Source organism: Falco biarmicus, chromosome Z (genome assembly GCF_023638135.1).
Source record: "Falco biarmicus isolate bFalBia1 chromosome Z, bFalBia1.pri, whole genome shotgun sequence".
In the NCBI taxonomy this organism is placed as follows: domain Eukaryota; kingdom Metazoa; phylum Chordata; class Aves; order Falconiformes; family Falconidae; genus Falco; species Falco biarmicus.
In genome coordinates this window covers 27,912,061-27,926,970 of record NC_079311.1, presented here as the reverse complement: position 1 = coordinate 27,926,970, position 14,910 = coordinate 27,912,061, and the positions used below count along the sequence as shown (strand labels likewise).

The following is a 14,910-nucleotide window of genomic DNA, read 5'->3' as shown; positions in this document are numbered from 1 at the left end:
GCAAAGTTGGAAGGAAAAATGCTAACTAATTTGATTGTTTTGTTTTTCACCATCATTTCATAGAGAGAAAATGAGCCAGCATAGGAAGCACTAGAAAGCAGCTTATAACCCTGTTACTTAGTAGACACTATTTTGCAGCCAATCTAAACATTTCATTAGCACTGATGACAGCTGCTTCACAGACACTAAGATAAAAACGTAACTAGTGGATTAATTCCGTACCACTATCTGGTATGGTCCAGATTGGTATCTCTGTGGGATGCAGAAATAGCTCTGAAATACAACTGTGATTGTTACTCCCCAGCACCCTTCCCCCTGCTCCACAACCCTCAACCACCAAAAAAGGGGTGTTTCAAACGGCAATTGGTTTGTCTTTCTGTATAGTCTTTCAGTACATAGCCTTGCCAGTCACACCGTATGGCAACAATTACTTTTTTTCTATTTAGATTTATTTCCCTAATTCTACAGCTTTTTTTTTTTTCAATTTATTGCATGAAAATGAAAAAAAAAAAACAGAAAATGAAAACATGTAGAAACTTAATATAAGGAGATAAATGTACGTAGAGAGATTAAAGGGGTAAAATAGCAATTTGGGAAGATTAAAAGTAATTTTAACCATTTGTATTCAGTTAAGTAGGTTGAAAAGGAAAAGTTAGTTTCCTTTACCGAAAAACAGTACCACGTTACCAAGACGCATTTATAAAATGTTCAGATGTTCTTAACTGTTTTTCTTTGGTTGAATTCAGAGGTTGTGAGGTTTGCTTTAGGCATGGATATGCAGACAAAGGAAAATACCAAAAGATCCCAACTGCCAGTTCCAGGCATACAGAATAAAGTAGAATAAAGGAGACTGACATTATAAAACAATGAAATCCTTATTGCTGAAACTGTTACCCTTTTATTTTATCTTTTATTCTGAAGCACTCAAAAGGGAGGAGGTGACATTACAGCATCCACAGTGCAACAAATCTAGGGATATATTAATGCATTTTGATTTTCTTTAGGAAGATAGAATGCTAGCTCACACTTCTAATGTTAGAGAAAAATGCAATAGTATCAGCAGGGTAAGAAACAGTTTTTAAGTAACAATCTGTAAACTGCTTAGGGTAGGTAAGCAGAAATTAACATCTTTCAACTCCACCTGAAGAAAACAGATAACCAATGGACTTTGTGTCATCTTCTGCTTAATAAACAGACAGGAGTGGCCTGTACTTCCTCAGCCTCCTGGTAACGAGCTGTTACTATCACTTACACTGCTGTGAAGCCAGGGAAAGCATGTGGAGAACTATAGCTTTGCCCAGAGGTGGGCAAGACGGTGGAGGAAAATTGCTCTTGGCTATAACTACTACTTGAACAGACAGCATGTTATCATTGTATCATTTTTATCATTGTATTAGTGATAACAATGATATCATTGTTATCATCGTATTAGTGTTAAGTGTAAGCTGCAGCATTTGCTGTTCTTTCAGAACAGAACATCATATTAAGTTTGACACAGAATCAAAACAGAGTTGATCCAGAGTAGTTCTGATGCAGTTACTTCTTAAGACATGTAGTTAAGTCAGACTATATATATATATGGTTTTACTCATTAAAAGTTAGCACAAAGCATGTGATCCTTTCTCCACACAGAGAACAGCATGGAGAATTTTACTGAAATTATTTTTCTCCATGTAGGTGGAGAGGTAACAAATTAGTCAGGAATGATTGGATGCAGTTTTCAAAAGCTCTCCAGATTTACAGAGCCAGAGTTCCTTCACAGGATGTAGCAGTTCTGAAAATTTAACCCTTGTCACAAGTTTATTAAAAGGAACTTTAAATGCTTTCCTTTTTGTTTATGATAATACAGCACATGCTGGATTTCTATATTCTTCTGGAAGTGTTATTATCAAAAGTATATTTTTGTTTGATACCACATCACACACCTGTTTCAAAAATAGATCTTTTGAGGATTTTCCTATATTTTAAATTACAGATACTTTTCAAGACAAAACTGCCTGACACCTCTTCTTTCTCCATTCTAGGAAAGGGGAGGGCATCTTTGTTAGTCAGTGATACCGTTCAGACTCTCTCTGCCTTACATTTGGGGTAGCATCAGCAAGAGCTAAAAATGTCTCTCCATAAATGCTTGTCTTTTGTTTCCTTGCTACTCAACGCTTCACATATTCTAACTTGTTCTCTAATGCCATGTTCTGTGTTGCTTGATGCATATGGATTGCATACTGAAATTGTCTTCTTTTTAAAGAGTCAGAAGCAATTGTAGAAGCCAGATTGAAAAGCAAACCGGAATCGACAGACCCTGTAAAGAAGCAGGAAAAACAACATTCGGTGCAACAGGCCAGCACTGGAGTGCCCTTTGTTCTTATTACAACTCTTCTAATTATCCCTGTTGTTGTCCTGCTGGCAATTTTAGTATTTATTCGGTGGAGGAAGACAACTGTCTATGGAGGTAACTGAGAGTAACTCTAAGAGAACAGGCTTTTATTATTCCAGTTCAAAATGTCACTGAACAGTGAGGGATGAGAATATGAAGGGAGAGGTTTACCATCCCTTTAGCTTTCTGAACAGTTACTGTGACACTGCATGAAAACTGCAAATCAGCATGCACACAGCAACTGCATCCCCCAATGTTTTTGATACTGCATCTCAAAGCCACTACCTTTGAAAAGTGAACATGTATCTAAAACTTCAATTGGTGTCAAGCTGAAAATTTGTATCTCAGAAACAACTAGAATACATTCATGTTAGTTTTTAGAATACACAAGTTTTCATACTCTGGGCATAGTTTGATTTTCAGCTTGGGATCTTTAGATTGTTGTGAACAATAGACTCTATGGGTATTACGAAGGTATAAGCAAAATGCAAATAACATTTACAAGAGATTATATGTTACTTTTCACTACTACCTCGTGCATTTTGTGACTCAGATATGTTTCCATAATGCACCTCCATCCATTGCTGTGAGAGCTTTAATTGGTGCTTAACAATGCTATGTATATTTTTTCTTAATTCCTATTATATAATAACATTACTTTTGAGAAACTGGTAGCATGCAGTAGGAGTTTGTTATTTTGTATTGCATAAATATTTTTCATCAAAATATTCTCATGAAAAGAAGAAAATTTACATGGAACAGATAAATAACACATTCTGCCACTGACTAGGACATACTAGGACAGAGGAGGTAACTCAGTGATCTAATATTGCTGTGCAACTTAGCTGGATGTATTTTATTTGAAGATTTCAGTGTGCAGCTTCCCGACTCTTTGTGTTCAAACGTGTTTAGCACATCACATGTGCTAATACTGTAGACTACAGCAGTACTGCTTCTAATGGATATGCTCCACAATAGTATCCGTGCGTTCCACTTGGATTCAAGCAGCGCTTGAATTTACTGTGTCAAAGAGCAAAGTAAACTTCTTGCATGGATTTATGGGAACTGACTAGTATATAGGAAAAGACAGTTTAGTCGTGGCATTTAATTTGTCTTAGGACAAAGGACAGAAAGAGATGCCAGGGAGGAGGATATAGTTTGTGAGGGCTGGGGGGAAAGTTCATCCGAAAGCCAGTCTTGTCTGAAGGGAATCTATACCATTTCAAATGTCAAGCTATATTTTGCAGTGTGCTAGAATGAAGTTCTGCACATTATAAATTATGAAGTTCTTGTCCTTCCTGTAAACTCTTCACAGTAACATCAGTGAACAGTTGAGGGAATGAAAATCTCAGAAATAACTTACATTCAAATCTTCTTAATGGCTGAATTGTCATGAACTGAACATCTATGGTATGATAATTTTATTAGGAAGTATAATTTCACTTTAATCAAGAAGCTGAAAAGTACCAGTTTTGTTTCTTAGAGCTGATGATCAATTTGTTGAATGTACTTTGTATCAGAAAATACAGATCATTATTTAATTATGGAATGTGATTTTTTTAGCTTATTTCTGAAATTACCTTATTTTTCAGCTGATGGGGAACACAAACTTGATTCAAGTTCAGGGAGAATTTTAGGCAGACTTAGAGGTAAGTCTGAGTCGCTGGAGGTTTTTTAAGAATGCAGTAACTGGAGGCTTTTTTCTGTATTCACTTCTAGTTGAGTAACAGATTTGATGGAACTTTCTCAGAAGAAGGATTGGGGGCATACCTCAGGTTTTTTGTGGAAATATCTTTTATGATACTTTTCATCCATTATTATCTGCCTGCTGAAAAGGATGTGTCACTACCAGTGGGAAAGCAGTAATAATGTGTTATCTGTGGATCTGGTGAATGCAGTGAAGCACTTTGAGACAAAGGGCAAATGGGTAGGCACACAGATAGCCTTTCTAAAGACTTAATGAAACAGTGGGTGCTGAAAAAAGTAGTTTGGGGCTTCTGCTTCAAAGATGACTTGCCTTCTTTCCTATAAACTTAGCTTTTGTGGCTCATGTGCTGATGTTTAAGAACAGTTTCTGGAAGGAAACTCAAAATAAGCTCCACTGTACCACTGAATGAGCAGATAGATTTTTATTCCCCTCGTACAGTAAAGCAAACTGTATGACAAGCCTTGCCTTTCCACAGGGAAAGGCGGCGGTGGCCTCAACCTTGGAAACTTCTTTGCAAGTCACAAAGGCTACAGCCGAAAAGGCTTTGACCGACTGAGCACTGAAGGAAGTGATCAAGAAAAAGATGAAGATGATGGCACAGATTCAGAGGAAGAGTGTTCAGCACCTCCACCAGCACCTTCATCATCCTGAAACCAGCCTTTGAGTTCTCCATTATACAATTCAACCCAGAATGTCAGATTCCTTTTCCCTTAAGCACGTTGAAGATTTTGTGTATTTAATAGTAAACTGTACTAGTCTGTGTGGGGCTGTACACTGGTTCCTTTGACTTTTGTTTGTTTTTGAGTTCTGTTTTTTAAATGGAGGAGTGTATGGAAGTTCCATTTCAGTGCCATTGTTTTTTATGTGAACACCTTAATAAAGCATACAGTCTTATAATTGCAGCACTGATTTAAAGCAGTAGTAGTTTCTCATCACAATTTGGGGATCCTGTAAATAAGTCTTACTATCTGCTTCATCAAAGTATTTTTCCCATAGCTATTCAGTTGCCAGTTTCTGTTGTGTGCCTTTCCTCTTCAATGTCCTTAACCTGTTGCAGTACAGAGAAAATACAGTGCCACAAGAAAATGAAGCTGCTAAATCTTCTTCTATTTTTTTAAAATCACTAACATTATATTGCATTGAAGGAAATAAAAAAGTCTCTATTTAATTTTTTTTCTTCTTCCTAACTTGCTGTGTTTCTGGGATGTCTTATTTTTAGATGCTATCACTGTTAGAACACTATTTTCAGAAGCTGAATGTAATTTGTGTAATAAAGTATTCGCAGAGCATTAGCTGTCGGAGTGTACTTTGGAATTTTTGCATACTTTTAAGTTTTTTGTATATAACTTTTGTAAGTGTTACACAGACCACTTAATACAGTAAAAAACTTGATGTCTTCTACCAGCAGAGAGAAAGTACTGTTTTGTATGGAAGATGGAAAAATATTTTGCTATGTCAGAAGCTTTTTTTTTTAAAGACTAATAATTTACATACATGTACAAAGTCAAGCTTAAACATTTGAAGAGGAATTTTACTTGTATAATAAAATTGCAGGCTATTTAATAAAACATGGTCACAGCTAAGAGGAAACCTGTGTCTCAAATTAACTATGCAAATTAGTCAGGGTAGGCATCTAATTCTGATTTGTAGTACTGATTTTCTTGTTTCTCCACACTTCCTTTTTCATACATACAACAGGAGTCCTCAATCCCATAATGTGTTTACTCATTGAACATGAGACCTGTAGAAGACCTGCTAGGTGATGATCCTGGCTGTATGAGTCATCTGAAGTGTGAATCATTGTGTGACGTCATCATAATTTATGAGTCTAGTTTGAGGATCAGAGCGTGATTAATCTCCTTTTAAAACATGTATTATAAGTAGAGTGTACACAGCTGTAATTGCCACAGGGTTTCATGAAACAGCTTTCTTTATCATCATTGCGGTGTTGTAATAGCTATTGCTGGTGCTGAGCTTGAAAAATAGGCTCCTTGTGGCACAGGTTTTGCCAGATGTTTTTTGCAGGAATAAGGGTGATAGTGGAGAAGAAGACAAGATTTCCTCCCTCAGCAAGATTTTATAAATCTCCTTTTTCAGCAACCAAAACTTAAAATCCTTGACAGGTCATTTTTTCTCCAGTATAGAGAAATCTCCAGGATGGCTTTCTAAAATACTGAGTACAAGGCTCAGTTTCATGTTGTATGTATTTGGTGCATCCTCTTAAGTTGCTTCCTCTCCTGCTAATTTCTGTTTTCCTAATGTTACAAGGAAACAGTCTGTTTCTGCCTGTTATTTTTAGCTGTGGCCTTGATCTCCCTGTATATGATTAAAAATAAATAAGGTAGTTGGGAAGGATCTTCTAAAGCTGTCTGCAAAGATAACAGGTAGTTTACAGGAAGTTTTTAAGGAGACCGGTTAAGAAAGGTGTGGGGGCACCACTATCACAGGTGATTATGTGGCATCAGTTCTGAAAGTTCACAGGCTTTTCTCAAAAGTGATCAGTAAAGGTATATTTTCTAACATTTAGATAGCTCATTTATGTCCATCTGATGTGGGGTGTTCTCTGCCTCCATGGTGTTAGGTCGATGCAGATAATATGCAGCTGCCTGCTTGCTCCTTTCCTTTATTTGATCCTTATCTCCCGTTAAAAAGTTGCTTTGTTAAGGGGGAGTAGCTGAACTGTAATTGTTGGGGTTTTTTTAAGTTTTTTAACGTTTTAAAAGTAATTGCAAGTACCAGCTAAAACGGATTAATTCAACATTTGCAATACTCTCTGCTCTCTGGAATTCAGAGGTGGGTCTCTACCAAAAATCCTGGGCTGCATAAGGAGAAGTATGTTGAGGGAAGAGATTCTTCCCCTCTGCTCTGCTCTCTTGAAGTCCCACTTGCACACAGCTCTGGGGTCTCCAGCACAAGAAGGACATTGACCTCTTGTGGATCCAGAAGAGGGCCACAAAAATGATCAGAGGGATGGAACACCCCTCCTTTGGAGAGAGGCTGAGAGTTGGGGTTATTCAGCCTGGAGAAGAGAAGGTTCCGAGAAGAGCTTATTTCGGCCTTTCAGTACTTAAAGCAGGCTTGTAAGAGACAGACCTTTTACCAAGGCCTGTAGGGATAGGACAAGGGACAATGGTTTTAAACTAGAAGCGGGTACATTTAGAATGGATATTAGGAAGAATTTGTTTACTTTATGGTTGGTGAGACTCGAACAGGTTTCCCAGAGAAGCTGTGGATGCCCCATCCTTGGAAGTGTCGGAGGCCAGGTTGGATGGGGCTTTGAGCAACCTGGTCTAGTGGAAGGTGTCCCTGCCCATGCAGGGAGGGTGGAACTAGATGAGCAGAGTCACTTCCAACTCAAATCATTCTGTGATTCTTTGATGCCTGCGTTGACAGGCAACAAACTACTTGACAGCAGCAAGCAAACTTCAGCACCTCAAGTTGCATGCTTTAATTTCATACAGGTGCACTGGCAGAAAATCTGAACCTGCCTGAAGGCACGGAATGTTCTTTAGTTCTTATTAACACTGCATCTTATGAAAACAATGTACCAGAGATGTTATAGAAAATTCATGTAAAAAGAAAAGAAGACATATGCTTTCTGTAATCATAACTCTCACGTTTAATAAGCCAGCAGACCTCCATCCTAGCAGGTTCTATGTGCTAATATTACTAGGTATATATTAAATATTGAATACTGGTTATTCAATCTCAGCTAGTGGATTTGGACTCTATGTTGTTAATAGTTTCAGCAATTGTCTGAGTTAAGACTGCTTTTTAATAAACGACATGGAATTGCACATTTTAAGACTTCAAAGACATGACACTAACTATCATGAATTGCTGATTAATCTTTTCTTAAGCCTTTTTAAGATGGAGGAATCCCAGCTGTTGTAGAGACTGAATATTTTCATTAAAATTAGGCTGATGAAGTAGCTAATCACGTTTCCCTGTGGTAGTACAGTATCAAGCATCTCCCTGTTTTGAATAGTCTGACATACTGGCAGTCCTTCAGTGATGGCAAGGTGGCCACTCTCCACTGGCAAGCAGCATCAGATTTTCAGTAGCTCGCTGTGAACCAGCTGTGAGGGCAGAACAGGGCAACTGCAAGCTGCCATGAGGAGGATGCACTGAACTGTAACATGCAGGTTGTCAGCCAAGTCACTGGAAGGTGTCCCAGTTAAATGAAATTACCATCCCAATTAAGCAGCTGTCCTTGCCACAAGTATCATTAGGTGTAAATTGATTCCTTGGGAAGCACCTTGATTAAGTAGAGTTTGCTAATTAGTAGTGCACTGTAGTTGTTAATGAAGATTTATAGATCAATGAAGTAAATTGCAACAGCTTCTTTATTGCCAGAGCATTTATTTGTATTTTATCAGAACTTTTAGGTCAGTAATGTCTGTTATGCTGCAGAGGCTTAGGATTGTGTGGGTCATGGTACATGATTTTTATCTTGCCATTGAAACACGTGGGAAGTTGTTTGAAAGACTGTGTATGCATTAGCAATACAAGTTGAGAGCAGGTCACTGCTGAGCAATTCAAAAGCAATTTTATGATTTAATTGCATGTTAGGACATATATTTAAATGTGAAAGACTGTGTTACAATGTAGTGCAGTTTGTGTGGATTCATGTAATGTACTAATAAAAAAAACCCCTAGAACCAAATGTCCAGGTCAATTAAAATTTAGAGCTGCAATCAGGCCATGGTATTTTCTGTGTAAACCAGATGCTAGTAAAGCCTCAAGTTTTAGCACCTTGGTTTGCCTTTACCTGTTCTTTTAATTCTTAAATGTGAAAGTATTTTTTCTCCATTTTATCAGAATTGGTTAGCAAAATCTACACTATAACTGCTCATCGAACTCCAATACCTGTGAAAAATTTAAATTCATCCGCATAGCTAAACATTAATGGCAGAAGAAAAGAGGGGACTAAGTGTAGAGGTGGGTTTAAAATCTCCAGTGGCAGCTATTTATCCAAGCAAATCCTGCAGACTTCTTGCTGTTTTCTCGACATGGTGGCTGGAAAACCTAAAGGGACATCCAGCTGGCTTTGTTACAGCATATTTGGAGAGGTCCCAGGGAGAGCTGCATGGGAGTCAACTTGGAAGCGACTTCTAAATTTTCTAAATTTTGCAGGTCATGAAGGCACATTTGCTGAACTGCTCCTTTCTTTAGCTCCTTTCTGCTAGTGGTTCTTATTAATTAGTTGCACGTAAAGCACAGCAACCTGCAAGTGAAGCTCTGTCTGATTTTATTGTACAGCTTTTAAAAAAATGTGCAGATGATGCAGAGGCATTTTTTTTTTTCCTGGGGAACTGTACCAAAAGTACCATTTTAAAGATGCAGTGGAGCAATCTGTTCCTAACAAATAGTCAGTGGTAACAGGTCAACAAACTAGGGAAATTATTAATTACAAACTATGTTTTCAAACTGAAACATATAGGCAACCTAAATCTTCTACTCTTTTTTTTTTTTTTTAGTTAGATTTTAAGAATTTTGTCAGAATGGGGATGAAGCAACCTACATATGCAGCTGTAACAGGCTGAAGTTGGTGCTACTTGCCATGTAGGTCTTAAGAGCTGAACCCTGCCCTGGCCATTGCACTGTTCCTCAGTGGTGCGATACCCTCCCCACCATGTTTGTTACTGCTTTCTTCAGTCACCGAACATCCTAAAACTGCAGCTCGAGAGATTACTTGCATTAAAAAGGACTGAATCCCACAATTCTGCTATGTGTCATTGAGCTAGATTTTAGGTCACACACTGTGCTACACATAAGGAACTGGAGGGATGGCCTTTTTCCAAGCATTTTGTATGTGAAATCCTGCTTACAGCAACCATGGTTTAACAGGTACCAAAAGGTGCCCAGTTTTTGGGGAGCTGCAAAATTTTATTGACCGTTTCCCAGTTTACCTAATGCACTGCACAACCAGATTATTCTTCTACTCTAACTAACTTCCATGAAAGGTCAGTCATGCAGCCTTCATGCAGTGCAGGTCACATTGTTCTCAGACATTTATTTATGCTTCCATAATTACCATCTGCTTAAAAAATACAGTTTTCGCTGTAACCCGATGATAGATTTGCTGAGCATGCAGGAAAGAAGACTCAGAGGAGCAATCGGTTGTGCAGCAGTTTTCACACGCACGGTGTGGGGACAGGCTGCAGCGGGGACGGGCTGCGGCGGGGACAGGGGACAGGCTGCCACCGCGGCGGGGACAGGCACAGGGACAGGCACAGGCACAGGGACAGGGACAGGCACAGGCACAGGCACAGGCACAGGGACAGGCACAGGCACAGGCACAGGGACAGGGACAGGGACAGGCACAGGGACAGGCACAGGCACAGGGACAGGGACAGGCACAGGGACAGGGACAGGGACAGGGACAGGCACAGGGACAGGGACAGGGACAGGGACAGGGACAGGGACAGGGACAGGCACAGGGACGGGGACAGGGACAGGGACAGGCACAGGCACAGGCACAGGGACAGGGACAGGGACAGGGACAGGCACAGGGACAGGGACAGGCACAGGGACAGGGACAGGCACAGGGACGGGGACAGGCACAGGCACAGGGACGGGGACAGGGACGGGGACGGGGACAGGCACAGGGACAGGGACAGGGACAGGGCCAGGCTGCCACCGTGCGGCCGTGCGCGCAGCGAGGCACGGAGCCACGGCGCGAGCGCACGCGGTACCAGTCCGCAGCGGCCGCGGGGCCCAGCGCAGGGAGCTGAGGCTCTAACAAACCGCCTTTGCCAGTGCCACAGCGTATCCGTGCGCTGCGCCCAGCCCAGCTCCTGCCTGGCCTGCTCAGCTCTCCTCGGTCTGTAATCGCTGGGAGCGGTAGATGATGCCTCTGGCCAGACAAACATTCAAATTCAGTCCGGTGGGGAACCCCATGTATTATTTACTGTGTATCACGGAAATTCTGCACCAAACATAGAACTCGGGTGTTTTTAGTCTTTTCTGTTGGGGCTTTCATCACTATGCCTGCCAGCTTTGTGAAGAGGCATGAATATTTTTTTCAGGATGTCTGGGAACTGACATGGTGCTATTTGCTTTGTACAGAAGGGGGAAGTGAGGCATAAAGAGATTAAAGGCATAAATTTTGAAAAAACATCAACTAATTTTAAGCACCGAGTTTGTGAAATCTGATTTATTCCCTTTTAACCCACTTCTTACGTAACACTTTATTCAAGGCACTGCTGCTTGCCACCAGGTGCTGCTCTGAATACCCCAGCTCTGCTGATGAAAGCGGAGATGCTTGTCAAGCATCCAGAAAAGCTGGATGTAAAATATGGAAGTAACAACTGTTCAGTGACAGAAAATTGTATCCGAGTGACCTGTGGACCATTGCACTAGCAACCTGCAGCTGGGCAGCACTGCCTGGCAGGCTGGGAACGCCGTTATTTCCTACGACCTGCCTTGTTTACCAGTGCAGCAGGGCTCCTGCAGATGCCTCGTCACGGTAACGCTTTGCACAGTGCCATGGTAAGAGGGACTGCACACAGCTGCAGCCAGGAGCCCCGTGGGAAGATAAAGTGTCCTCAGAATCTGCAGCAATGCCTGCTACAATGGGACAAACAAGCAGACAGCTCAGGCAGCCTGACTGCACCTGTATTTGCAAACGTGGTCTTTTGTGTGCCAATAGGGAGGAAGAAAGAACTGACTGGGGAATGCATCTCTCAGGATTAACAGTTCCTGAATCAAATGTTTTAAAATCAAGTTAGTCTGGTTACTTCTATCTGGGAGAGCCTTCCTTTGCAAAGTAAAGCTTTTTGTGTACTGCTTTTCATCCCAAATGAATATACAGTTTGATTACCAATGTTTAAACAGTAGGCCAACAGGTCTTCTAGTATGTGTAGAAAGAGTGCAATACCCATTTCCTGAAGACACTGCCAAATCCTGTTTATTTGTGTTAATTTTAGCTTTCTGATCTAAAACTGTGCCTGGTCTTGATGATTTCTAACATGGCATTTCCTTCTGTTGAATTCACAGATGGGCTGGGCTGTATACTTCCAGGCCAACAGACGACGACACTGCTGATGAGCCTTGCTGAGTGTTCGCCACTTGATGAGACTCTACAGCTCATGTGTTTAATCTGTAGCTAGTCCACTAAATTAACTGAAAGCATCCACTCCATTCCAACCCAAAAAAATATTCCATTACATATTTTGGAAATACCAAGAAGGTTACTATGCAAAGATTTTGATGCTAGGTCATTACCGTATGGATTGTCTGCTGTAAAAGGTCACCTATACAGATGCTGCACCCAAGCAGGTGAGTAAAAGAAACTTATCTTGTTCTCAAAAGTAGAGAAAGCAAGAACACCTTAACACAGAATGGGCAAATGCCATACCAAAGTTCAGGAAGTATTCAAACAAGAGATTAAAGGTTTTCATTCCACTATAAAACACTCTGTTTGTACCCAGTCTTTCCACTAACAAGTTTTTTATGGTGTTTTTCATCAAACTGAGCTGGTAGTTAGCACTGTTAGCAAAATTAATGGATAAATGTTCACAGTTGTGTGCTGGGAGGTATGAGGAAATGTACACTTTTTGTCATGCTGGACTCCCTTCTCTTCCTCCTCTCTAAACAACTTGCCACAAGGGGTCACAAACTCTATTACAAACAATTTCTAAGAATTTTGTTATGAAATAGTCTTTTACTATTTTCCTGTTATAAATCAAACCTGTGCACCAGGGAAGAAATGTACAGATGGACATTCGTGTATTTGTCCAAGATGGTTAAGATACAAACCAAAAGTAGGCAGGTCACAACTCACTGTGGTCACATTTGCTATGCCAAGGGTGCAAGTGGTTCCTCCCCAAGCACAGCATACTGCTTGCACTGTCTCAGGTTTCCTGTTGGGGTTTTTTCAGTTTCCATTATTGTTTTCCATGTCATTAGTTTGAAACACCTGTATTTTATTTCAGTGAACCTCCCACATGCAGACGAGGCCCCATTTAGGTGCACTGAAGAGGCAGTAACGCTTGCTTGTTAATAGAGTAGATCAAAATTACCAGGAAACCTGAATGATCAGCATCACCTAGTATGTTAAATGTTTCCTAGCCTTCCCATTCCCGTCACTGTAGCATCCCCTTTCTAGTGTAGCTGTTACAAGTACACAGCACTTGTGTTGCCCCAGAGCTCCCCCAGAAAACAGCCCTGCTGTACTGTCTGCAAATAAGGAACTGACCAGTTGAAGTGAAAAAAAAAAAAAAAATAAAAGGGGGGTGGGGGGATGGGGGGTCTCTGGTTTTCTTTTGTACCAAAAAAAGCAGAAAGAAAACTTGCAGACAGTGCCTTTACCTTCCGATTGTATCTCTGACACCAGTTTTTGGTTTTGCACACGCTATATATATACATGCATATTGCATGCGTGCACACACACAGTGTATCTAACAATATAACAAATCCATCCTAGCAGAAGGTGTCCCTTATGTCACTTTACAGTCAATAATCAGTTGAAGAAACAAAGGTATATACAGAGGAGGGGCTGGCTTAAAGAGCCTGGGCCTCTGTTAAGGATTAGCATAGGAACAATTTAGGCTGCCACATCATTATCATGACATAAATCTCCAGTGCCCTCAGCACAAAGCACCCAAACAACATTATTGTCTTGAAACTACTACTTCTGGGGAAAAAATGCTGTATGACCAGTTTGCTAATTACTGGGGGACAAAAATTAAAAATAAAACCACTGTTCATGATACTGATTGTCGTATTTACATGTGGGGTTTTTTTCTGCTGTCACTACTGTGACAGGATTTCCTAGCTTTTTTTTTTTTTTAACAAGACCAATGTCTTTCACCAAGCCCACTTTCTTTACTTCCTTGACAGCATCAGACTGATGACTAAAGAGTCAGGTGTCCTCAGGAGACAGCACAGCTTGGGGGTAAGAGCAGCCAACAGAAAGATGGGCTGTTTGTCAATGCCAACACAAAGCTTGTTAATCTCCAAGTGCTCCACGCAGCTGGTATAGAGGAGGATCCTGTTAAGCCAGCACTCCCAACTGCCTCCCTGTGCCCTCTTTCTGGAAGTGTTGTTACAGAAAAAGTAGATACACAGGACTGGATTTTCAGAAGACATAAAATACTTTCTCAGTCAATATTAACTAGTTGCACATCCTTATCACCAATCTGGGTGAGGGGATCAAGTGCACCCTCAGTAAATTTGCAGGCAAGTGAGGCAAGAGTGTTGATCTGCCTGAGGGCAGGAGGCTCTGCAGAGGGACCTGGGCAGGCTGGACCGATGGGCACAGGCCAGTTGTATGAGGTTCAGCAGGGCTCAGTGCCGGGTCCTGCCCTTGGGTCACACCAGCCCCACGCAGCGCTACAGGCTGGGGCAGAGCGGCTGGAAAGGGCCTGGTGGGAAAGGGCCTGGGGGTGCTGGGTGACGGCCGGCTGGGCAGGAGCCAGCAGTGTGCCCAGGGGGCCCAGGCGGCCAGCAGCACCCTGGCCTGTGTCAGAAATAGCGTCCTCAGCAGGGCTAGGAGTGATCACACACACACCACACACACACACACCCCCCCATACGCAGCACTGGTGAGGCTGTACCTGAAATTCTGTGTTCAGTTTTGGGCCCCTCACTTCAAGAGGGACCTGGAGGTGCTGGTGCGTGTCCAGAGACAGGCAAAGAAAAGAAGGTGGTGAAGTGTCTGGAGCACAAGTCTTATGAGGAGCAGCTGAGGGAATGGGGTTGTTTACCCTGGAGAAAAGGAGACTGGGCGCGGGGTGGGGTGGGAAGTGGGCTTAATACTTTCTACAGCAACCTGAAAGGAGGCTGTAGGCAGGCAGGCGTCAGTCTCTTCTCCCAGACAAGA

At 41.4% G+C, this 14,910-nt stretch overlaps 1 protein-coding gene across 5 annotated transcripts in view; it reads left to right on the top strand.

The window, feature by feature from the left end:
* Positions 1-5,374, top strand: part of PAM (peptidylglycine alpha-amidating monooxygenase) — a 152,559-nt gene extending 147,185 nt beyond the window's left edge. For all 5 annotated transcript variants that reach the window (XM_056324481.1, XM_056324482.1, XM_056324480.1 and 2 more), the window contains 3 exons: positions 2,246-2,449; positions 3,967-4,023; positions 4,558-5,374. In XM_056324481.1, coding sequence (XP_056180456.1) covers positions 2,246-2,449; positions 3,967-4,023; positions 4,558-4,733 — 437 coding nt within the window. In that variant the 3' untranslated portion in view covers positions 4,734-5,374. The remainder of the gene's footprint in view (positions 1-2,245; positions 2,450-3,966; positions 4,024-4,557) is intronic.
* The last annotated feature ends 9,536 nt before the right edge of the window (positions 5,375-14,910 follow it).